The sequence below is a fragment of the Larus michahellis genome, chromosome 1 (genome assembly GCF_964199755.1).
Source record: "Larus michahellis chromosome 1, bLarMic1.1, whole genome shotgun sequence".
Lineage (NCBI taxonomy): Eukaryota > Metazoa > Chordata > Aves > Charadriiformes > Laridae > Larus > Larus michahellis.
In genome coordinates this window covers 15,061,114-15,086,464 of record NC_133896.1, presented here as the reverse complement: position 1 = coordinate 15,086,464, position 25,351 = coordinate 15,061,114, and the positions used below count along the sequence as shown (strand labels likewise).

At 44.9% G+C, this 25,351-nt stretch overlaps 1 protein-coding gene across 3 annotated transcripts in view; it reads right to left on the bottom strand.

The window, feature by feature from the left end:
* Positions 1-25,351, bottom strand: part of LHFPL3 (LHFPL tetraspan subfamily member 3) — a 256,612-nt gene that overhangs the window by 29,811 nt on the left and 201,450 nt on the right. The window contains exon 3 of one of the 3 annotated variants that reach the window (XM_074576991.1): positions 8,584-8,631. The exons of 1 other annotated variant lie outside the window; for it this stretch is intronic. In XM_074576991.1, the coding sequence (XP_074433092.1) occupies positions 8,615-8,631 (17 nt within the window). In that variant the 3' untranslated portion in view covers positions 8,584-8,614. The remainder of the gene's footprint in view (positions 1-8,583; positions 8,632-25,351) is intronic. One more of the 3 variants, XM_074577078.1, reaches the window with a different exon arrangement.

Genomic DNA, 25,351 nt, shown 5'->3' with positions numbered 1-25,351 from the left:
TTTGATAAGTAATTGAGAAGTTTATTCTCCACTCTACAGTGTTCTATTTAATCACGACTAATTCTTGTTAGTTAGAGATCTTTGTGGCACCCCTGATCTTTCTAATCTGTTATGAATGTTGTCTTTAAGGAGTCTGAAAATTCACTTATTCATTACAAACTTTGGAGGCGGCTGCTGTCAGGCAAATATTTTTTTGTAAATCACAGAGCTGAAAGAAGCTGCTCAGGGAGGTTACAGTAAATATTTTTAAGTCTCATATCCAGCTCAAGCACCATATACAAGGTAGAGGTGAATGAATGTCCTCTGGATGGCGGGCACTATGCTAAACTCTGTTCAATAGTCAGACAGTATCTTGTGGTCACACCGTCACTTTCCTTTATTTTTTTCCGTGGGGGAAAAAAGAAATAAATCTGGACATAGACAACCTGAGACACTTCCTCTATCAAAATCTGATTCAAAAATGCCTTTTCACTTTCCAGAGGGATTTTTTCCTCAACATAATTTTAATGTAATGCTAGGTCTTTTACAGGCATTTAAAATACTCCTCATTCCTAATAATTTAGAATGGAGGCAGGAAACACGCAGCTATGTCTCCCCTCCCAGGAAAGGATGTTTTCAACTCAGGATGAGCTGCAGGTCACCTGCTACAAAAACAAATGGCAGATGAAGACCAGACTGACTCTGGTTTGCTTTGAGGTAAACTCAAGCAAGGCTAATTTGGGCAGGAGCATGGCATTGATTTCTCCTCCAGCTGCCCTGCATGTACTTTGTCTCCATGAAGGACTATAGAGCAAGAGAGCTATTGCATGTGTCTCATTGAAGGCAATACCTCAACACCAGAGGTAGGAGTAGCTGGGAGACCAAAGGATAACTTGAAAACAGCACAGACAAGCCTGATTTCCTGAAAATACCTCAAGCCCATGTAAAACTTGAAGACTGAGCATCTTCAAGTCGCTGTGGTGACACTGTGGGAGGAGGTTCTGTGTTGCAGGAGGCCTGAGATGGGAGAAGGGGAGGAGGGAAGGGGATGGACCATGAAGACGAAGGGGAAAATGGTAGACTGGAGGAAAGGAGGACTTAAGCAGGAAAATCCATAGGAGTGGTTTTATGGAAACTTTTGAAAGGTTGGACCATGAACTTGACAAAGAGGATGAAGGCGAAGCAGTGAAAGGATTTAGTGTGGTTTGCTAGGGAATTGAAGCAAGAAATCGATTTCAGCTGTGACATTTTGACGGAAGACAAGGTGACCATCAAGAGGGCCAGAACAGAGAAGGTCACAGAGGCTGAGGATGAAGCAATCAGGGCCTTAGTGTGGAAACAAATCACAATAATTTTTGTAGGACACTTTTGAGTGAATGTCATCAGGATTAAATGACAGCATCAGTCTGGAGAGAAGAAGAAAGATAGTGATAATGTCGCAAATAGCACTGAGGGTGTTATGGGTGTTATATCCATGAGTGCCTGGATGCAGAAGATAATAGGTTTCCTGACTACAATCAAACAGGGTAGGCATGTGAGGTAAGATAAGGGGGTCGGTTTTGGCTATAGCTGCATAGTTAAATGAAACTATCCGGCATTATTGTGCTGGAGAGTGGAGACCTTCCTACAGAAGAGGGAGGGAAACATTTTAAAGAACAAAACAGACAAAGATGGAGACACTGTGGGAATGAAGGAATTTTCCAGAAGTTGACATAGCTAAGGACGAGGATTTAGGAAGAGTGTGAAGAACAGCTGCATCAAAACAACTAAGGGAAGAAAAGCACAAAACAGACTTTGTCAGTATGAAGGGCAGAGATGAGGGATGCAGGGAGAAAGCAAGGCTGTCTGAAAAGCTGCCCAACATCCTGATTTTTAACCTGGTGCAGGCCCCTCCATGTACATGTACTCTTGCTCTGTCCAGAAATTTTGCCTGGACAGCATTTGAGGATTTTGGATATTTGCCCCAAAGATTTAGTAGGCTGGAGGTGCACATGCCCAGATCTACCCACTGTGTGACGCATGCTCACTTGGTCCAATGTGTGTCACACACCAACCCCATGAGTACGTGCCTGGGCTGTGTCAGACTCGGAGGCTGTGGTACCCATGAATATGCCTGTATCCAGTAGAAACACCTCCTTTCTCTGCTGTCTTAACAAGTGTCCCTTTCCCACATATCTGGTCAGAAGCAAATTTTACAGACCGAAGGGATTATGTGTTGGATATTTCATGTACCATTGATTGTACCTATCTATGCACAATTGATCTCAACCAGGGACCGACTGACCCACTGATTTTCCGATGGTTGAGTTTGTCATGTCCTTGAGTCAGGCATCCAAAGTCTGTCCTACAGGGATTATATGACATTCAGCCAGAGGTGAGCACGCTCCCCGCAGAGATATGCTATTGATAGGGAGACGTAACGACTTAGATGAAATCATTACTTATCCTTCCAGTAAGTCATGTCCTGATTTAGTAACATATTCCATTTGTAGATCTTATTGTCTCCGGTGAGTCTGCTTTACAATAGCAGTGCAAACAAATTAAACAAAGTTTTGATATGCTTTTATCAAAGATTCGTCCCTAGTGTCCTTTGATTTACTTCTTGAGATCTCCTCTGGCACAAACTGGATGGAAGCAATATTTTCTCCCCCTCAAAGTTGATCTGAGCTCAAGCACCTCTGAGAATATACGAGCTCTGCCTTCAGAGCTGTCTTCAGGCATTCTGGAGAATGACTGCCCTCCCCTTAATATATAACAGGCTGAAGATAGCTGTGTGTCTTCATTTCAGTGAAATTGCTTTTTTTCTGCATTTCCTTAGCATCCAGATGGTGGTGCTTCATGTGTCTGGAGCCTATACCAAAATGAAAAAAACCTGCTGCCTTTTCTTGCTGGTTGACAAAGGGAGCTACAGAGGTACATGCTCTCCTTGCCTTTAACCACCCTTCCCTCTCTAGTGAGAACCAAAATTAACGACAGATCTCATTTGCCAGCAGGGAAAGATTCTTGTATTTTGCAATTTTTGTAATTGTGTCACAGAGGTTAGAGATGGGAATAACCTATTAATTACCCTTTACACCACTCCAAGTCTGTTGAAGATGGTTCTCTACAGCAGGAGGTATGGTTTCCAGTACACATTTTGATATGAAACAGAAGTGGGAATGGGAAAGGAACTTGTTCCAAGGGCACCATTATAGAGTCTTTTTTTTCTCTAGTCTTTCAGAGGATCATTTTTTTTTTCTGAAAATGCTGTGATTAGGAAGATGAGCACTTGAGGTCTCATGGTGCTGGCAGGCTTGTCAATAGGACTATGAATATCTTAAGAAATAACAAAATGCTCTTAAAGATGAGCATGTTGAACAATTGGAAAATCCGAAACAGCTGTTCACCAGGAAGACAGGTAAAGCAGTGTGTGCAACAGCATCAGCCAATTCTATCAGAACTCATGTATAATAACTTGCCAGGTTAATACATTGCCAGGTTGATAAGATGCTACTGGTCTGTCTCCGTTTCTGTCCCTGTTGCCTGCTAAATTCTTTGGGTAGTCTGAATGCAGAGAAAGGATATCACTTTCTGCCATTATAAACGAAGGGTTTTCAAGACAACGATACACAGTAAATCCAACTCTTATGACAGTGGATAACTTCTGATCCTTTGGCCTTGTGTGGTGAGTGGTTCACTCCTTGGTTCCCAAGCACTGTGGTTCCCATGGGACTGACAGCATCCACTTGACACAGGAGTCCCCGTGGTAGGGCAGGCTTTGGGTTTGCAGACATCAGCACAGCCAGACCACGTGGGGTTCAGACACAAGCCCAGCCAAACTGTCTTCCACAGCAAGCATGGGAGAGGACCCTGCTCTAATCCATGAACAACCCCAAGAACTTTGCCCTGCTTCAGATCTTCATGATCTGTCTGGTGGCTGTTGGCCACAGGAAAAGGTTGGCATTTTGGGGACTCACGATGAAGAAAGTTTGGTCAGCCTTATTGAAGTCTTATAATTATGCTCTGGTGAAGGAAGGCAGGCCTGAGGTCAGCCGAGCTTTTCACTGTCATTGATAAAGACCCTGCGATTTTCACATGTCAAGAAGCTGGATAACCTTTGGGCAAGAGAGGCATTGGTATTCCACTGGGCAGATTTCACTTTCCCAGCTGTCCCATGGGTTTTTGGGAGAAAGTTGGTCTGTGGCCCTCAGCCAGCAAACCACTTAGATGGGAGCACACCTCTCAGTCCATGGATCATCCTGTTGAGTTCATTAGAGCTCCTTACGCACTTCCAGGAAAAAATGTGCTTTGCTGGGCTGGGTCCAGCATCTCTCTCATGTCCCCATTTGCATAAAGCTCTTTCACATCCCTTACAGCCATATTAATATGCTGGATCGGCTATGGACGCTGCCTGGGAGTGCACTGCTTGCTTGAGTCATAACTATATTTTCAAAAATGAATGAGTAGAGTGTGCTTTCGCTAAAAGTTGAAAAGCACTGTTCTTTTGGGTTACGAGCAATATGAGCATCAGAAAAAGGAGAGCTGTGCCTACACATTGTTCCAGTGATAAACACATGTGCTCTTGTTTACTCCCTGAATAATAAGACTTTGAGCTCAAAGTTGGCAGTGCTGGAGGGGATCAGCACACGGCTGAAAACAGCAGATGGGAGCAGAGGAGGATATGGTGTGTTACTCTTTTTTGTTATGGATGGATCCCAGAGCCCCAAAGGTGGCACTGCAACAGCAGCTTGAGCAAGCATGACACGTTGGGTCAAATGGAAATGTCAGGATAGAAGACCTTATGGAGATGACAGAGGCCAGCATAAGTATCTAGCAGCAAAGGGCTGCCAGGCATTAGGGCATGAGACAAGAAATGACCTGCCTCAGGGCATGCCTAGCTATGTGGTGCACAGAATATCTAAACACAGGGAACAGAGGAAACCGAGCAGTAGGCAAGTGAGCTGGACAGTGATGGTTTCAGAGAGCGTTAGCTTTTGCTTAATGCTGCTGTTGGGCAGACGAAGGGGCATGCGGTAGTAGTGTTGACCACCCAGGATCACCACGAGGAGCTGTGTCACTGCCTGGGAAGTGCAGAGGGTGTTGTGGTAAATCCCAAGGCATATGTCCCTGTTACTGAAAGACTGTGGAGAGAAGCCACCTGGGAGAGATGCTGGAAACCCATCTCCTAATCTGACATGGTCAGAGATGTGTGTGACTGAAGGCTGAATGAAACTGTAGGAGACCATTTTGATCAATGATGACAGTCTGTGAATAATTTTCTGAGGATTTGACCTTCATGTGAAGGATTAAACTGCGCTGTAGGTCATTCCAGTCATTTGTTCAGAATGACGTAACTGGAGAAAGTAACTGTGTTGCAGGATTTGGTGAAGAATGGATACTCCGAGGCTCCAAGAGGAAGTCAGCCAAGACAACAGGGTCTGCAGAGGAACACGAGAGCATGATCCAGTGGGCCACAATGGCTGGCTCTGTGGACGCTGCTGGAGTTGGACGACTATGTAATATTGACCTGATCTTACGCTAACAGGCAGAAACAGCGTGCAGTGGACTTCACCCTTGTGTGTATGTGTGCAAGAGGGACATAGTGACATTCAACCCTCTGCAGTGCTTCTTCAGGTCTGTCCTCTCTTACCAATGAATTTGTGTCCTGGTGTCAGCCACTTACATGTGCATGCAATTTAGAATGGTGATAACATTTTGTGGCTGAGGCTGGTAACATTATTTAAACGAACAGAATCACACAAAAATGTGTCAGGACAGGACTTCAGGAGGTCATGCAGACCACTCTTTACCCCAAGGCAGGCTAATTGCACCACTGTTACTTCTGATGTGTTTGAATCGTTTGTCCCTCAGGGACTCCAACACTGGAAGCTCACAGTACCCTTAGGGAATTGTTTCCTCTGCTTCACTCTCCCCACTGCTGAAAAGGCTGTGGGATTTTTGTTCGTCTTATCTAATTTGAATATTTCTTTCTGGAATTCAAAACATGGTTGCAGGTGCTATTATCCAGATACAGGCACTGAAAACCGAAAAATGCTCACTCTCATTTATGGACTGCTGCCTCACACTTGTAAATTAAGAGAACTGAGTTGTAGACATCCCCGCCGTGCAAGGGCACTCAGTGGGGAAACCGGGCTTCTTCCAGCGGCGCCGGGCTCTCACAGAAACCGGAGATGTCTGAGTAAGGAGACCAGCATCAAACACCCAGATTATACAAATGAATAGGCTGAAACGTTGCACGTCTCAGCAGTTCTCTGCCAGATCTGGGTGTCTGAGAGACGGCTGGTTGCAGCAATCCTGTAATGGGGGTCATAGGGTTGAGAAGAGGGAGGCGGCAACCAGGGGAATTAGCCCAATTCAGCGAATCTGAACTTTGTACTACGAGTAGTTTAGGGGAAGAAAATGGGAGCAAAAATGGTTAATTGGGTACTTTGGGAGGATGGACCATTTCTTCTTACAGTGGCACAGTGCGGCAAGACTCAAAGGCAAATTCAGGATCCTTAAGTGCTAGTAGAGACAGACCTGGGAGTTGGCTCCTATCAAAAATGATCTGTGGGACTTCTATTTAGCACGCACAACAACTGTGGGTAGACGTTGGCTGTCATTTTGTTTTGCTGTGCAGGATGGGGGAAGGCAGGTCTCCTGCCAGCGAGGGGACGAGGCAGGATGTTGTGGGATAGCGCAGCTCTGTGTGTGTGTCATGGCTCCAGCTTCCCCGAGGAGCCACATTTGTTGGGGAGCCAAGGACCTGAGCTGAAGAAGGAGCACGGTGACTTTTTGGCAGGTGGGAACAAAGATCTACGGCGCTTCTGCCTGGGGACCTCGGCTGAGTCTCAGAGGCTCTGACTGGTGGCGGGGACTCACCAAGTAGGAGGAGGCAGGGAAATCACAAACCCGTTATTGATTCCTTTTCTTTTCTGCAACCCATTCCCAGCACTAACCATATTTGAAAATACAGTTTCCAGGCCTTTCTTGCAACTGAATCAGAAAACAATCCTACCTCTGTAAAGTCTTATTTTGCCAGCCCTGTTTTTCCCCAGCTTTGAGTTCACCATTGACGTTAATTAGGACTTCTTTAGCCTTGTTAGCCTGGTGTTTTCCTTTGTTACTGAGAACAGCGAAGGTGACCTTGCTCGCCAGGTGGATTTTCTCAGCTCTGACAGTCTAATCATTAATGTCTCAGGAACAGAGGTAGGGATCTTACATGGGAAACTTGAGAAGAGCTATAACAACATCACGCAGACAGCTGTCAGTGTCAGCTGGCATAGCTCCAATAATTCAAAAGTAGATATGTGCCTGGTAAGTCACCCCGTTCTCAAACAACACATGCTGTAACTCCCCATGTATTACACGTATTGGGTGCAATGGAGTGAAGTGATATTTTTGTTGCATGATAAGAAAATACAACACATACCTACATGTGTAGCTCAGCTGCAAGTGGCTGAACTGGGTACACTGAGAGTAATAATCAGCACTTGATAATCTCCATTTTATTATCCAGAAAAGTGGAACAGTCACCAGGGCACTGACCTCTGGTGATCTGGTTTCAAATGAAAGCTTACAGCATAGCGAAAGTTATTTTGGTGACTTCACTCAACTCCCCACCCGTGCAGTCATGAAATCGTAGAATCACTGACAACTGTAAGTAGGAAGGGACTTCTGGAGGTCGCGTAGTCCAAGCCCCTGCTCAAAGCAGGAGCAACTACAGCAGGTTGCTCAGGGTCATCTCCAGTCAAGTTCTGAGTAGACGACACTACCTCACTGGGCAACCTGGTCAGTATTTGACCATCCTCATGACAAAAACCACCACTGTGCTTAAAATATGAGTGGCAATCCCAGGTGAGTAGACACCCAGGCAGGGGATAACTGAGTTCTGCCTCTCAATACCAGGCAGCACCAGAAGATCTGTGTGGGTAAGTACGTTTCAGGATATCATGGTGGGTCTCACCTTCACAAGCATTACATACGCTAAGCTCAAAAGAAGTATACGAACAGAGAACATCATATTTGTCCATAGTAGCCTTTTTTTTTTTAACAGAGTATTGAGAAAACATAACATTTTTAATTCAAACGTAGCACCCGTCACAGACTGTAAGATGTCTGACAACAGAAGAGTCGTCATGAAGCATTCACATCGCAAAGGCACAGATGTGGGTAGCAGAGCCGTACACAGCAGCCAGCTGCACTAGTACCGGGCTTCACCTCTGGAAAAGGCAAACTGGGAGCTGCTGCTTTCCACCAGCAAGCACAGAAGAAGTGTTGATACTGTTTCTGACCCATTTGAATTGCGCAAGTCAACATTTCTACAGCGGGTTTCTAAACAGCCATATCCAATGGGGCCCTGATCCTTGTAGGTACTTCAGAACATACTTAAGAATAACATACACAGCTTGCAGGTTTGCCACTAGCAGCTGCCACAAGCTACTGAAAAAGACTACACAAAACCAAAGCTGGGGATATAAATACCAAACGAAATGCTTACATGTTGCTGAACATGCTGCCTAACATCAGAAACACCAGACAACAGCAGAAAGCCATGCAACGTATTTTGGCAGAAGCGCGCAAACATTACACAGCTTGTCCCCTGGATGCCATGCTCACACTTACATTAGTCTGTGTCATACTACCTTAACTTGTTTTAAGCATTTCCATCATCTGTGAGGTAAGGAGGGAAAAACAGAATAGTTAAGGTATAATCAAATGAGATCTTGCACATTGTAGTATAATTTATAAACAATCTCATTATTGGCTGTAGTGTGGAGAGCGTGAATGGTTCAGGCTTCTGTCTCAATTTATCCAGAGAGGGAACTTTCTGAAAGCCAGGTGAGTGACTCAATGGGTTACTGAGGAGGTAGATGAAAAAACTGGGATTAACAGAGGACAAATAGTGACAAAACATAAATAAACACATAAAAAAGTGAAGAATTTTTGTGTCTTACTGCATTTTTTTGCTGTCATGAGAGAAGCAAAACTCCCAGTAACACCTTTTGATCAGTGGGAAATTTTAAACACTATGTTAATCTGGCTACTTCAAAAATATTTGAATAAAGATGCAAAATTAAAATCAAACAACAACAATTCAGAACAATGAATTAGATCAAAGATAAGACTACAGCAGTTATCATCTCAGTACGTACGGATCTACAGAACTCTTTCTTCCAGATGAGAAATTATAGTAATAGAATAAAAAAAAAATACATCTAGATCTTGTTGATACATTGCTCGTAATTTTTGATTATTCTTCCAAAATCGTAGGTACCACTTGAAAGACCCAGCCTACCAAATCCTTGTATGCACAGACTCTCCTAATGGCTTAGATTCTTAAGGGCAGCCATACGTTGTGCTTTTAATTATGCACCCACAGAAGCCTGCTCCAGCGAGATCCCGCGCCCACGGTGCCCTAAGAGAGCCCAAGGGAACCTGAAGATATTTTGGACCTCAAAGGACTGTATCTTCAGTCACCTACTCATATAATTTATTATGAATTTACAGTACTTTCCGTAAGTTTATAAACATATTATGTCTGATGAGGACAGATACTAAAAGTCACCTACAGCTGAAGGATTTGTATTGAGAAAAAAATGTGTACTTGCACATCTATATATTATACTGTGGAATGGCTAAATGTCTGTAACAAGCATGGAAGAAACCAGAGTTTCTCCTGAGGGAGAGGCAGAGTAATCAATTGGCCTAAACTTCTACTGTTTGAGAGCAGCCTCCAAGGAGATGCTAAAATAGATAGAATTTGAGAAACTGTCCTAAAGCTATCATTTCTTAACTAAGAACACGGACCAACGATTCCACCGTTGCTTGAAAACTGTTTTGAAAAGAATTTAAGAACTTTAAAGTGGATTTGACATATAAATAACAAATAGCCAAAATACTATCAGAGTTATATTGTCTAGCTGGGTCTAAGGCAGAAGAACTGCAAAATACAGCAGAGAAATCAGACACAGTAGATGGAAATATCTAAATGCATTGATCAAATGGCTGGCATGTTCCTGGTGAAAATAACCAATATATTAACTTCCCTAAAGATTCACAGTAGAAAAAAAATAAAATCTGTGTGTGTGTATGTAGATATATATATTTTAAGAATTTCCTGGATTTCTGTCTGTCTTGGAAGCTGTGGCTGTTTGTGTACTGGCACTGGAGTGCCTCCATTGGCTTGTCTCCTACCAGTATTTCGGCAACGAAACATGGAACAGACAGAGGCACTGAAGGACACGCACACTGGCTGAGTACTGAGGTACAAAGCAAAGCAGCTGTCTCATTTATAAAGCTGCAAACAAATGAGGTAAAATGCCTTATCAAACAAGTGATATCGACAGCGTTTTACTTCTTTCCCGATTTTATTTTGCTCTGTCTGCATTGCGAGAGGCAACGATCAGGAATTTGTAGCAATGTAATTGTGCTTGGCTCCCTGCCTCCCCCGGCACATCCCGGTTAAGTGGAACTGATGCTGTTTCGCGCAGATTAGGTAGCAGTCGTTACGATTCAGCAGCATTACACCAATTGGATACACTTGGGAAATATCCTAGGAAAACTGAGACCCTATTCAAGCACTGACGAAGGCTCCCACCCTCCCCATGCTCTGCCTTTCCCCAGACACTTGAGCTTTCCCCAGGATCACCCGAAGATGTCCCTGCCTGTCCTGCCCCCCTCCGCCCCGACAAGCCAGCCGTGCAGGCACCAAGGGATGCGGGACGTACAGTCCCACCCCCGGGATGCCGTGGAGAAGACCCAGGGGAGCTCGGGCACCCATTGCCTGTCCCATGGGTCTTAGTTTAGGCTCACCATCCCTGTGGAGATGAAGGCTTAGTTATCACCCAGTTAGCGTAAAACATCCACAAGTAGAGCCAGTCTCACAGCTCAGGTCTCCTGGGGGATCTGCACGGGTTTATTGTCCCAGGCAACATCCCTCTGCGGGAGACCATCCTGCCACCCTCTTAATTAGGTCAAGGACTGTTACCCCTCCATACATACATAAGTACCATGTAGCCATAGTAGGAATCATTTCTGGCCCTCAACTGGTTAATAAAAAATGTTTTCCTTTGGTCAGAGGTAAAACTCTTGTCCTTCCTTGAATTCCTCCTTGGCGTCTTTCATCGAGGGATGTACCTTTCACTGAGCCTTACTTTCTGCATCAGTCTGTACCCCAAAATACACATACAATATAGGTTTTTAAGCAGGTTAAATGTATGTAGCTGGTGGCTGCTTCCTGAACAAGTCCAGTCATGGGAATGACCCAGCCCTTGATGGTGGTGAAGACTGATCCCCAACTCCTTTTCTTAGGCAAACCATGACAATGCACACCAGATACTGTCAGGCCTGGGGCCATCTGGGGATATGCCCACATCCATGTTTCAAATCGGATCAGGAGAACATTTCTGAGGCGAATTTCCCATTTACTGTGCTTGTTCCAGCTGGTAATGGGCAACTGTGGGGCCAAGTGGGAGCTCGGCTGAAATCGCATCTTCTCTCCACCACGTTGCCGGCACAGACACCAGCCCCCCAGCACAAGCCGTTTCACCCCGCGGTGCTACTCCTACTGCTAACATAGAAGTTGCCTCAGTGAATCCTGCTGACTTGATTGATCCTGTTTAAATCAATGCGATTGTTTGTACAAGCAAAGTTGATAGATCTGGCCCTAAGTGGCATTTACTCCACCATATTATTTGGCATGTAACTCAGCTGTTTGGGGCAGTGGTAACTGTTTAGTTACCACTGTGAATTTAGGAAAAGATCTGTTAAAGTCACTGAAGAAAGTCCACGTTTACAGTGGAATAACTGATGTTAGCACTTGACTGGTCTTATTTAGATGTGTAGAGCAGCCTTGCTCTGGAGGTAGTTTAAAGAGATTCTTCTGTCTTTTGGGATCCTTGAATTTAGGGCTATAGGAAGAAGTAATCAAATTCATTACAATCCCTTTCTTTCAAAATACCATATACATGGGTGCCTTATGCATTAGGTTACACAGTTGTAAATCTGCATATTGCTGTTTGTACCCAGAGACAAAACATTCTTTTAGCGTTTTTAATGATTACAGTAAAATTCTCCATGATGTATATCACAAGTAGTAATTTTCATCTAGAAATGTTGATGACATCTTGCCTACGGCAATGAACAGGTTTTAATACAACAATAAAGCATGCCCTGTCTTCTTAATTAGCCTCCATTGATTAAACATGCAGATTATTTACAAAAAGCCTAACACAATGGAAAGGAAGAATAACTAATGCAATGGCTGTATTCCCAGGATCACACGCAATTCATCTTTACTAAGCTAGCTGAGCCTCTATAATCTTAAGGAATTTATGAAATAATAGGGAGAAAGCTTTAGGTTAAGCACATTTAGTATAAGAAGTATTTGTTTAATTTGTTTTTTAAGACGAAATTCTCCTATTCTTGAGGGAAAAGGAAAGCGCTCGCTGAGTTAAAGCCACAGACATCTTGCAGTAAGATGTAAGAAGCCTCGTCAGATCACTAACGGAAACAATCTTTATGATGCTGGGATTTTGTAGCTTATAATTAAACATCATAGTCCAGCCCCTGTAACCTCTATCATCCTCACATGCCCTGTTTTACACATCACAGCAATTAGCGAGGCATATAGTATATATTTAGACGAAGGCTTTCTGTCAGGAGTTGGTGATGTAGTGACTCAGCAAGGCATCATCAGAAGGCATTCGCTAGTGCTAAGGCTTTGTACACCTCTGTGGGGGCTAGACCTGTCAGATTAATGCACGGGGCTATTTTTATAACATCCAGAAAGTTTCTGCTGTACATCAAACTGCGCTAGCTGCTTATTTTAGATGACAGCAATTCATACATTTTTCTTGAACAATACAGTCTTTAGCACTTTTTCGGGTATGTACATCTCCTAAAATGAAACTTTCCCGTGAAGCATTTTGTAGAAGGCCTTCCAAATTGAGATCATCAGAGACATTTTCATCAGGCTCTTCAAATGCACCAGTGAATTAACAGCCCACGTACCAAAGGTAAGGAGCAGTCACGGCGACAGGCTGCCTGGATATCAGAGAGTACTCTGAGTACATAGTTTGGGACAACATGAACATCGGGATTTGTGCCCTGCTTTCTTCTGCCAAGTCTGGGTTCAGCCCAGGGCAGTGCCGAGTGTCTCTTGAAAGAGGCTGTGCTCTTCAGCTGAGCCGGTCTTTCATTTATCGTGTTCATTTTTCCTCCCACTAATGGAAATCTCACCTTCCTTCCCATCCACTCAGTTGTTTTCATTCTGGAAAACAACTCGCCTGAAAGCTGCTGTTATCCCTGCGGGCGTTGATGTTGGATCACATGAATGTGACATGCACAGCCTGCTGCTAGCAGGCTTTACGTTCTCTTGGCTGCCCTTAAATCTGCCCATTGTGTTTGGAGGGTTAGTCTGAGCCCGTGAGCTGAGCATTTCGTCCTGACTCGTGTCTCCTTCCATGTCCCTGAGCCGATGGGGCAGATCCTGACTGCAAATGTGTGAAGCGGTGGAAGACAGTCATGAGATCCCAGCTGCGTCCCCAAGGTCAGAATCGAGGACTTCAAGCAAATTCTAGAGAGATAATGGAAATTACCACTGAAGCCAGGTAATTTCACCAAAGATGTCATCATTAACACTTGGCTTTCACAATGTGCTCTTCGTGTGTGTAAATCTCTGAAGGATTTTGTCAAGGAGGTCGCTGTTATTAACTGTAATGGCACAGTGAAGTGACTTGGAGAAGGTGACACCAGAGCCCACACAGGCACTGAAATAGAAGTGGGCTTTTCTGAGTCATGCTCTGACTCTCAGCCCTCCCCGCTCCTGCGGCGCCGATGCCACCGGAGCTGCCCTCCCTCTCTCCTGTTCCCTGCTGCCCTTCTGTGCTCCCATATCATCTGCCCATCCTTGCTCACCAAAGCACTTACCAAAGTGACTTAATTGGCGTATGCTCCCAGGTCTCGCTTGGCAAAATGTAGCTGTGTCTGCAGTTTTCTAAATGGGGATGGATTAATCCCGTGCTTAAAAGCTTTGCTGGATGGAGATGTACACTCTGGAGCCAGACCCACCTTCATTGCTGGAGCCTGCGGGGAGGAGGAGAAGGCATTTTTCTCCTTCTCCCATGCTGGCTGAGAATGGGATGGGCAAAAGAAGCAGAGAGAGCCCTGACTTGGTTTCTGCATCAGAGCAGGCTGTCAAGAAGGCAGGAACCGGAGCGTGAGGCTCTGAGCACCTGCCCAGATCCCAGAGCACCCTAATAGCAAGGCTGAGTTGAGCAGTGTATCGCATCTTAGTAGATCTGCCATATTTTTTAAAAAAACATTTGCAGAAAAGGTTTCCCCATTGACTTTGGAAAAAAGAAACACCTAAACCAACATTCTTTATGCAGGCAGCTATTAATAGTAGTGATAATAATTAGTTGTATACTAGGATAACTAGTCATAAAAATAATAATTGCCTGCATAAAAAGCATTGTGGGGTTTTTAGTAGGAATTGGGTGTTAGTAACAATAATGCTTTCATTTAAGTAGCTCTTTTGTTGCAAAACATGTTAGGGACGGTATCTGAGTTGTGCAACGCAGGGGTGCTGGAACCTCCATTACCTAAGCTATTAAACTTCCTTTAAACCATGGAATAAAAGCACAACATTGTGCCTGTTATTATAAGAACACAGCATTTAAGACCCTATTGAAAAGAAAAATTGTACTTCTTACATTTTTTCCTGACTGAAGGTTACTTCTATTGTCTTCTCAGAGAAGCAACAAAGTTTGGACTTAATCCGTTTAATCACACCTTCAGTTTTCATCCCTTTATGTTATTATCGTCAATGCAAGATTTTTAAAAGATCTTTTCCCGAAGTGATTTCCCCCATCAAAAGGTTTGGTTTTGCTGCTGAGGTGTATGCCTTATATAGTAAACTTACCTGTGGTATTAAGGACCAAGATCTCTGCTGAATCACTACAGTCAACAGGAATTTCAATATTTATGGCAGTTGGGTGTGGTCCCTTTTAGTTTCTTTCCCTTTTAAGTTGCTGCTTTTGTTTTGGGTTTCCCTAGACTCCCGGCATCACTCACGGCAATGTGAGCAGAGGGTTCTCACCGCGGGAGCTGTAGCAATCATTGATTTTTTTGGTTCAGCAGCAGAACCAGAAAAAAAAGATTTCTATCAACCTTCCAAAACGCAATCCTGAAAAAATTAATTTCATATCAGCAAAATACACAAGTTGAGGGACATGGTATAAAAATAAAGGGAAAAAAGCCTGGCATCACAAAGTGGAAGAGTGAGGTACGGCAGCTATTCTTCCCTGATCCGGTACTCAAAGGAAAAACATTCACTGAAGTCCAAACCACACTCTGCTACATGCAGGGCTTTGAGCCAAGGCTCTTCTTTTATAGAGATGTTCCCTAGCTCCAGCCAGAGGTCACCTGAAATAAGATGTTCTCCAGCTCTCCTGGTGTGGCTATTTTACTTTTCATTGCAACTGTCCAAGTGCTCAGCAGTCAAGAGGGGAAGAGCAGGTGTTGGAGTGACTCTGCAGCCTGGTCCAGCCTTCGGTTGATACACAGCGCCACTGGGTTTTAGCTTGGTCACAATGGCCATTGAAGCCATTTACACCAAATTAAACCATATTGAAAGAAGAGATTTCAGACACATTCCCCTGAAATTTTCCTGGCAGCGTGATGGATGAGCAGTGGCTGTCCTGGTGGAGGGCAGTGGTGGCTCCTCTCTCCCAGGGAAGGGCGGGCTGGAGCCACACGTCCTGCACCATCATCAGTATACCCAGGAGGGAAGAGGGAAACTACCACCAACGTCCAAACTGTTTCTCAGATAAAACTATTGCCGAATGTGGCTGAAATTCATAACAAGTTGCTATGACCCCAGACTGCATTTTTAATCAATAAAAGAACTAAAAATGTTGCTGCTAAATGCTGCTCACTGCCTCTGAACATCACGCACATTGAAACCACCACTTCCTGTGACATCCCGTGCCCATGCGCTCTACCTGCACACGCAGGAGGGCTGATGGTGAATCCTTCAGCTCCACCAACACGCTGGTCAAGACAGTATCAGGATATCAACTCCCTCCCTGCAATCTCCTCGCCACCCTGCGAGCCAGCCCCAACCTGAAAGATCTGCAAATTGATGCAACTTCATTAATTTTACTGGTTTAGGTAAGAAAGTCCCAAGGCTGTATGTCAGCTCTCTTGTACACATTCTTTTTATATCTAAATCTTCTTTAAATATTGGGCAGATTTTTTTCATAGCTGAGTAGTCATTTCAGCAAATGTGGCGGTTGATTTACAGTTTGTACTTTGTACACTTTCTGTAGTGAAGCATAAAATTGAAAGGCTTATGTCAAATTCATTCATACATGGACACGTTCAAGAACAAATTAATTTTAAAGCACTTACAGGGTATATAATGTTTCTATGTCATGCTTTGCAAAGCTATAAAGTAATTTATAATATAAAGTCTACTTTAGAAGAGAGCTGCAGTGGAACCGATAGCAGAGCGATTTCAATCTAAAATATCCCAGTGCTACACTCCACCAGATATCTGCAATTCAGATCTGATAGGAATTGTGAGTAATCAGTTTCTAAAGCAAAATTATTATACAAGGAAAGGCTCTCAGTGCAACGTCCTCTTGCAAAACCAGGCTATTCTAGGACAAATTAAGTTTTCTAACCATCAGTATGCAGCATGCCAGATAAGGGGTCAGATTTGGATCTCAAACTAGTATAAACCAGGAATCTCAGTTATGCACAACCAGAATAAACTCATTTAGATGAATATTGGATAAATGCCATGTGTAACTGTAATACTAGGGCCATTGCAATGAACTTCAAGACAGTTTCCATCCCATGATCCGTGGGAACAGATGTCTTCCAGCTGACATTACTGTGTGGTCCTTCTCCTCTGGATGGCATGGCCAGAGGAGGGAACTCTGCACCGGGTGAGTGCTTCCCTGCACCATCCAACCATCCCTGCACCACCCTTGGAGGCCCACCCAACACTTCATATTTTGAGGGCCACCAGCTTCCTCTGCTTTCTTCAGCAGGAGCTGGGAACTACCAGCAATGCTCATCAGCGGCCTCTCGCTGCAGGGGGCCAGGGGACCCAGAAACCATGTAGACCACCTCTCTTTGGTCACAGCCAAGCTCCTTCCCCATTTGCAGCAACATCGTGCCTGTAAATTCCCCCATGTTGAGCACTTCTCATTAGTAAATGCAGTGGGTAATCATCAAAAATGTTCAAAGAGAAGTGGTGACCCAAATTCAACCCCGGGATGAGCAGCTCCAGCTCCCCTGAAATTGCAGGCTGGCGCAGGCAGGAACAAGTGCTGAGTCTAACGAGCTGACAGCCAGCTGGCCTGTCACAGCTACTCCTGCTCCCTCCTGGCATCCTTGTGTCTGCATTTTTCCAGGGGTATTCCTGCTCTCTCTGCAAGCAGCAATTCAATACACTAACAGTACAAGGAGTAAAATACACAGCAACGTCCGCGAATGGCTATTGTGCTCCTCTTCCCGCTATTCATCCCGCTTGGCTTGTGTATGGCATTTGGGTAGCTAACTCTCTAATTTGGACACAGGTAGTGGGGTCCTTCATCTCCTCCAGAGAGAGAGAGACATAACCAGAATTTAGAGTGACTTCTAAAAGGTGTGTATTTCAAAGGCAAAATTGCAACATAAAGCATTCAGAGAAACTACAACCTAAGTATCATCTGTGGGCAGAAGGGGGAAGGAAAACATCATTCTTCATAACAGAGAGTGGCTGCAGACCAACAGGTCTAACTCAAAGCAGCCATTCCTACTCCTCACATCAGAGGGAGGAAGCCCTAGTTTCAGTTCCCCCATGCAGTGAATTTTGAGATATTTATAAAAAGTGGAACGGCTTCCGGAGCGCAGGGTGATAAAGGTCACCCCAGCACAGCCGGGCAGGCAACCGGTCAGCACGGCACAGCCACAGCCACAGCGGCCCGGGGAGAAACCCTGGCTGTGGGGCGGCGGGATGGTCCTTCACACAGACACACAGGCCGGGGGGTCACCCCGGGGGTGGGCGGATGCTAACGCGGGACGGAAGAGCTGCGCCTTGCCCCTCTCTTCTCCTGAATGCTGGGACCAGGTTTCTCAAAAGTAGATAATGATACTGGGCGCATTAAGCTTCTCAGCACTGGAATTGATTTGGTTGGACACGGTCTTTCTGAAAGTCAGTTCAAACGAGGTCCCTCAAAAGTCCTTTTGAAAAGGTTAACCACCGCCAGCCTCCTGCACCACTTTCTTCCTCGCAGCCCCACAGCAGCCGCGTTGCTGACACATGTGAAGGGAGAAAAGTCCTTATTCCAGCAGGAAAGGCTGAAAAAGTAAGAACTATTAGTCTGAAATTCTGCAAGGAAAGAGGAAGATTTCAAAGGAACCCAAAGAAAACTTGCATCCAGCTCAGTGGGAATGCCTTAGGTCTAGACTTCACCTATTTCTCTGCAGAAAGCAAGTTAGTGCTGCAAGCTTAACAACTGCTTTAAACAAAGGGACCCCTACAATTTGCTTTCTCATCAGAAGGTGACAGCCAGCAGCCAGGAAGCGCAGGAAGCAGTGGGGTGCTGGAGGGGCCCCCCCAGCTCTGCTGCCCTGGCACAGCCCCGTTGCAGCCACTGCCCTGCTGCAGAGCTCTGCCGAGCGCCGTGCTGCCTGCCCAGTGCTTTGCACAATCCTGTTTGCAGTTGCTAATAAATACCCACAAAGGTAATAATTTGGGCTGGAATCTTCTGTGACTTCTTTCTGCCTCAGGTCACATTTTTTTTCTTCAAAGTTTCAGCAGAGGAGTTCAGCAGTTTTTGAGAACCTGTATCATCGCCTAAGGAGTTCCTGACTCTGAGAGGAGACAAAATTCATCAGCTCTCCCGTGACTGTCACACTAGTACTCAAATATTAAACAAATAGTATTTAGATGGTGGCTTTTTTTTTTTTTCCGAATTTTGATTGTGAAAATCGGTCATAAAGACCTTGAAAACTAAATGTCAGTGTAGAGCTATGCCACCATTGTTGTGCTGGCGCAGAGTGCTCTGGGGCTGTTTGTGCCCTGTGGGTTATATATGATGACAAAGCGGTCATAGTGTCACGCCATGATGCTGTAGCACCCACCTTTCAGGGATCTAACCCTCCTCAAGCATTCACAAAGCAGGATGTAACAGGTAGGCAGCTTGCAGCGTGAGGGGAGTGATGGCTTCCTAAGCTTGGGATCCAGGAAAGCCAATACGATGCAGAAGCACTGTCTATGCCAGATGACAGGATGCGTTTGAAACACAAGCCTGCTGAGCTCTGCACAAAATGCAGAGGAAATGCTCAGCTCTTCCTGGCTGCTGGAGAGCTGCTTCTACTCAAGAGCGTTTCTGTGGACCCCTGCTGTTTCCTACCCTTGTATTCCAGGAAAGCAGTTATTGCTCGTCCTCCCTTCTACTGTATTAAATCTTCCCAGGTGGCTATCACCATGAAAAGTCTGCTGGGACATCTCACAGCTCCTCTAGAGACCTCTGCAGGGCCAGGAGGGAACCAAGCCTTGGTCCCTGGCTGTGGTACTCATTCCCAGCCAAGGCTGCCTCCTTTTGCCATGTGGATCTTCACATTTGTAGTGTGCTGTCTGGGATTCAGAGTAGGAGGGAGCACTCCCTGGAGATTAGCAAGTCTCCCTTCAATGCCTAAATAAAAACCTCCTACAGGTAGGTCCTCCCTCTGTGTGGGTGAGGGAATCATCATTGAGTAAATGCCTATGTTTGCCCAGAAAAATGCTTATTAACAAATTACATTTGTTTCTCTCCAACACTGTCATAACTTTCTCAGTGAACTGATGTGAAGGAGTTTCTCTCTTGAACTGGCTTTTTAATTGCGCTGCTAACGAGGTAGGTAGGGCGCCAGGGTAAATAAGCACACACAGCGCGCTCTGCTATTATGGCTGGAGATTGCCTCCAGCTGCCGAACTAGCACAGCGATAGTGAAGGCCACAGCATGGACAAACATTTTGTTACTGCCCCAGATTTCAAGTTAGCTTATAACAAATGTGGACTTACGCAATATAAAAGACTTCCTAAGGTGTTTGACCCTATATTGCAGGACATAACATTAGCACTATGTAGGTTTAATAAAGCACATAGGAAACAGAGATGAAGAATTGCTTTCTCTGAGCGCCTTTTGCCAATGAGCCACAGGGGTGCTCCTAGTAGGGATGTATAGAGAGTATTCCTAGACCTAAAACTGCTCATCAGCAGTGCAGATGCTACATTAGATCATGGCTGATAAAATCTGTAGCTTGTACAAGAATCAATGTTATGTTTAAATGATGAAGAGAAGGCAGCCATACGAGACCTCTTGCTTGGTCAGCCGGATCTGCTGTTTTTAAGTACAGCCAAATACAGAGTTAAACTCCACAGAAGAAGAAATAATGGCTGCTCCAGCTAAGTGCTGTTTTTTCTCTAAAGGATTTAGAGGCCAAACAAGAAGAATATGAAACCTCAAGTTCTCTAATAGCTGAGAAGGCCAATGAGACCTTGGATGGCTAAACAGGGGATGCTGAGATGGAGGCAGGAGCCGAGGCTGACATGTGTGTGCTATCTGCAGCCTTAGTATCCACGTATCACTGAGGATGCTGAAAAACCGTGAAAGATGCAGAGAAGAACTGCAAAAGTGGGCCAAGGACTAGAGAAGGCACCTAATGGGGAGAGAGATTTAAAAAGCACTATTTGTCTAGCTTATAAAAAAGAAGATTGAAAGGTCTTGATTACAGTGAATAACTGTCTTCACAGGGAGAAAAGAGCTCTTTAATCTGGTGGAAAAGGATGAATTGCTGAAAGCTGAAACTAGATAGATCTGAAGAGGAAATTAGGGAAAACACGTTAATAGTGAGGGTTGGAAACAAGCTGCTGAGGGAAGGGAAGGAGTCTGCAGTGCTTGATGAAGATGTCACAATGCTTTTCTGAGCGAAACAATTTTCTTGTACGTGTGCAATATTTCAGTCCATCCCAATATGGGCACAAGTGATTTTAAGAGACGTGATAAAACCTAGTTGTCTTCTCCAGCTTCAAGCTGTGGGACCCTGTATGAACAGTCTGGAGGTGTGCAGGGGTGTGCAAGCCAGCTGAGGATCCATGGGCGAGAAGAGGCCCTTGTTTTCTTTCTCTCCCCTTCCAGCAGGACAGTCATGCTGGGAACCAGTTCTGGGATTTACTCCTAAAGGCCTGTTTGTGCCTTGCAGCACAACAAACCCCTTGCTTGTCCCCACCGAAACTCTTCCTAACAAGCAGAGGGCATTGAAGGACAAGACGCTAGCTCACACCCATCCCTGGCAGGGGGGGTGACTTGGGGTGCTGACACAACTCCAGCGGGAGATGCCTCCCTCGGGGGGATTATTTGGGAACAAAACCTGTCTGCTCACTCTGAGACAGTTTTGTATCTGAAACGCAATACTTTTTCTTAACTGAAATACATTTCCTCCCTCCCTTCTCTCTCCGTGCCCCCATCTTCCACAGAGATAAACAATTATTTTTTCCCCAGTGGAGCAATAAGATCCCTCAAATGCCTATTGGAGAGCTTTACCCTCGCTCACTGGGTGAGCTCAGCTGTGCACGCTCTGTCTGCCTGTGAGTCAGTCCTGCAGCCCGGACCAGCCACGCCGTGCTGCGGCTGTGCCTTTTGCGTCTAGCAAATGGTTTCTAATAGAATTACAATATTTTCAATCTATGGCAGGATTGAACGCAACAGGGCTAAAAGGCTCAAAATAAGATGGCTATGATGTCACCTGCGGCAAAATAATAATCCCCACCTTCTTTGAAGCTGACTGTAGCTCCTCGTTTATTCCTTTAAGTTGTCAGTCTCATGGCAGGATGCTGGCAAAAATTAACTCCCACACTTGGCTTTGCAACGGAAAGGTAAGTGCATCATGGAATGATGTTTCAGGCTTTTATAAATTTATCTTTGACAAAATGCAACTCTTTAACAAGAGCAGAGCTAGGCTGTAAATAAGCAGGGAATGCTAACACCCTACCAGACTAGACTTAAGGAAGACATTTTTTATGATGAGGGTGGTGAAAGACTGGCACAGGTTGTCCAGAGAGGTGGTAGATGCCCCACCCCTGAAAACTTTCAAGGTCAGGTTGGACGGGGCTATAACCAACCTGATCTAGTTGAAGATGTCCCTGCTTATTGCAGGAGGGTTGGACTAGATAACCTTTAAAGGTCCTTTCCAACTCAAACCATTCTATGATTCTATGATTCTATGATCATGGTGCTTCTAGGCTTTTTCAGGATGGAGACTCCTTTACTCAACATTTAAAGAAATTATCAAAAGCTCCATACACTTACTACAGAAGAGCAAAAATCTGAACAGTGCTAGCACTGGTGGAGCAGATCATGGAGAAGAAAGACGTGTGGACTGTGGTTGAATTTACAGTTGTTATCCCAGACCACATGTCTGGGACCCTTGAGGATTCAGCCCTTGGGGGAAGTAACTTTGCTCCAGATCATGAATTGTTCCCAAACAGTAATCTCTACTGACACGATGTAGATCACCCATGGATGCTCAGCCAGCAACTGCCTGGTCTCATGATGATATAGGGAGAAATTTAAGATCTTGTTCTCTTCCCAGCCCCCAACTCCTTCCTCCAGGACCCCTCACATATTTTCTTCCCACAACTTTCCAGGGAAAATAGATGCTGTATCTGGTCCTGGGATGCAAAAGTGCAGGTAGATGAGTTGCAAGGGAAAAAGCTCTCCCTTCAGTAATATCACTCACTAATGTGTGGTTAAGCCCAGAAATACTTTCTGATTGGTTGGGGTTTTTTTAAGGAGGTAGAGAGGAGTAATGAACAGTAAAACTAGTGAGTCAGTTATGTGTTTTCAAAAGGATGGAGAATGAGTTATTTGACAGAAAACTGGAAGGCTTGATTTCAGTCTCTGTCATGAGCCTCTACCAGTTTGGCCGTAGTATAAGCCATTGGCTTTTCTATAATTTTCCTAATTAAACAATTAGAAGTAAGGGGCATATTAGATCCAAAGTCCACATTTGCAGACAGTTAAAAGCATAGCATTATGGCTGGTAGAGACAAACTTTCAAATCAGCTGATTTAAGAACAATTAAACAAAACCTTGCTAACTTGTACAATAAAGAAATCAATAGAGAGATCAGGATAAAATACCTGGAATTGTCAAAAAGAAATGGAGAAGTGGAAATTAATGACAATTACAAAAAAAAAACCCAACCCAAAATCCAATGATTTTCACAGGAAAGAGCCTTCTAGGGCAACTACTCCACAGTAAAGCAGAGGAAAGCAAAACTTGTGAAGACATTAATCAAGGTACAAGTGAAAAGAAAATTAGATGCTTCAGGGCACAGAGACGACAGGAAGCATATCTGTGGCAATAAGGGATGATGAAAATCATACAGAAGGAAATAAAACAAAGGATACATGAGGAAAGGATGCAGGAGCTGCAGAACACCTACTCTGACAATATAGTCTTTTGCTCTCGCTAAAAGAGAAAATCAATAAACTCTGTGTAGGAAGAAAAACTTATTAAATGATTGACTGTCCAACTGGATATTCCTGTTGGCAAACACATTGCTCTGTGTGATAGATGGACATGAGGGTCAAGAGGTCGTTCACTGAAGTGATCAGGCTTCATAAAATCTAGATTTGCAAACAGCCAGGGTGGTGGAACCGTGGTGAAGTTACTGCTGTCGGGTGATTGCCATTCGCTGCGACACCGCAAGTTCATTTGCGGAGCAGTGAAAGGATTTCCATTGAGGGAGAAGAGGGAGGGACTCTTGAAGCTTTGGCCCAGGGTTCGATGGATCTGCACATGCCCATGACCAGCCATGCTGCAGTGCCTGCCTTGGGAGCAGCAGTGTCTGGCCGCCACAGTGATCTGCTCTGGGTCACCAGTGCTGGTGGCTTCCTCACCCTGCTCTTGCGACATGGAGCCTGGCAGTACAAATGGGATGAAACCCATTCGCTGGTAATTCTTTGTGTGAGGAAATGCCCTAGCCCATCACCAGCAAAGGATTCATGAACCCTAGAGTCATAACGGTTTGGGTTGGAAGGCACCTTCAAAGACCATCTAGTCCAACCCTGTTGCTGTGGGTAGAGACATCTTTTACTAGGTCAGGTTGCTGAAGGTCACCCTTCATTTGGGACATACTAAAGCAACAATAAAATGCCTTCTTCGAAGAGACCACGTGTTTCTCCTGCTGTCAGCCAGCAAGTTGTAGCTTGATTCAGATTTTGGTCTCCCTAGTGGCTATGTTGCCAGCAGGTCCCTGGTCCCACCAGCTCATTGCTTCCCTATACACCCTGCCCCATCACCTCCCCAGGCTTCCCTGTGGGTCAGTGGCTTCTCATCTCCCCCGCAGTGTTACTGACCCCTACTTGCAAGATGAAATGCAAAGGTCACTTGTGGAGTGCTTCCTGGCCATGAGCTACCTGGTGAGAGCAAGAGAGGGAAAGGAAAGGGGCTTTCCAGGGAGACCTCTGGACTGTAAGACTTCACGAACGTGCATTTTATCCATAACTGCACAGATGAGCTGACAAGCCCAAGGCACAAAGAAGCCAATGTCCTACAGGACCCAGTCACAAACCCAATGCCCCAGCCTCCCTTCTGATATGGCACTTTCTTCTGAACCAAGGTGACAGGATTGTACCCCAAGGGAGCCCAAATACATTTCAACAAACCTGCAGCCCCCTCAGCCCCCAAGTAGTCATGGTCCCATGCACAGCAGTGTGGAATTTGGTGAAGACATGAGATCTGGTGATGGCAGCCATGGCAACGTCACTTCCCACAGCCAGGCCCTCCCGTAGCTTCCCTCCTCCCCTGTGTTTCTTTGCCAACACAACTCACACCGACAGTAAGATTTCTGTCTAACCAGTCCAAAGCATTTGCGTTTTATGAAGTACTTCTCACATTAATGTTGTCTCATTCAGATTTTCTTTTTGGAGTAGATATTTCTTTAATTTTTTTAATCATACTGATTATTTTTTTTTCTTTTGGAGAGGAGATGGGCGTGCTCTGCCTCCCAGGAGCAAGGCTGAGATCCTGGATGCTCGTTTGAGGCTGATGGGGAAGCAGCCTTTGAGGCCAGGCCATCAGTGCCTGTAAATCCTCAGCTCCCAAATGCCCTAAGTTTATTGCTGTGGATTGGGATCCATCCAATTTGACCTCAATGAGAAAAAAGTTTTCCTGCTTTTTTTTTTTAGAGTTTTGGGTTGGAGAAAGCACAAAGTGTTTTTTTTTCTTTTTCTGGAATACGAAGTGCTGGATCAGGCTTATGAACACTTGGGGCTACCTGTGCTTCACTTCAGTCTGAGGAATGACAGGGGATCAGACTAGGCATTGGTTATTAAAAATTTAT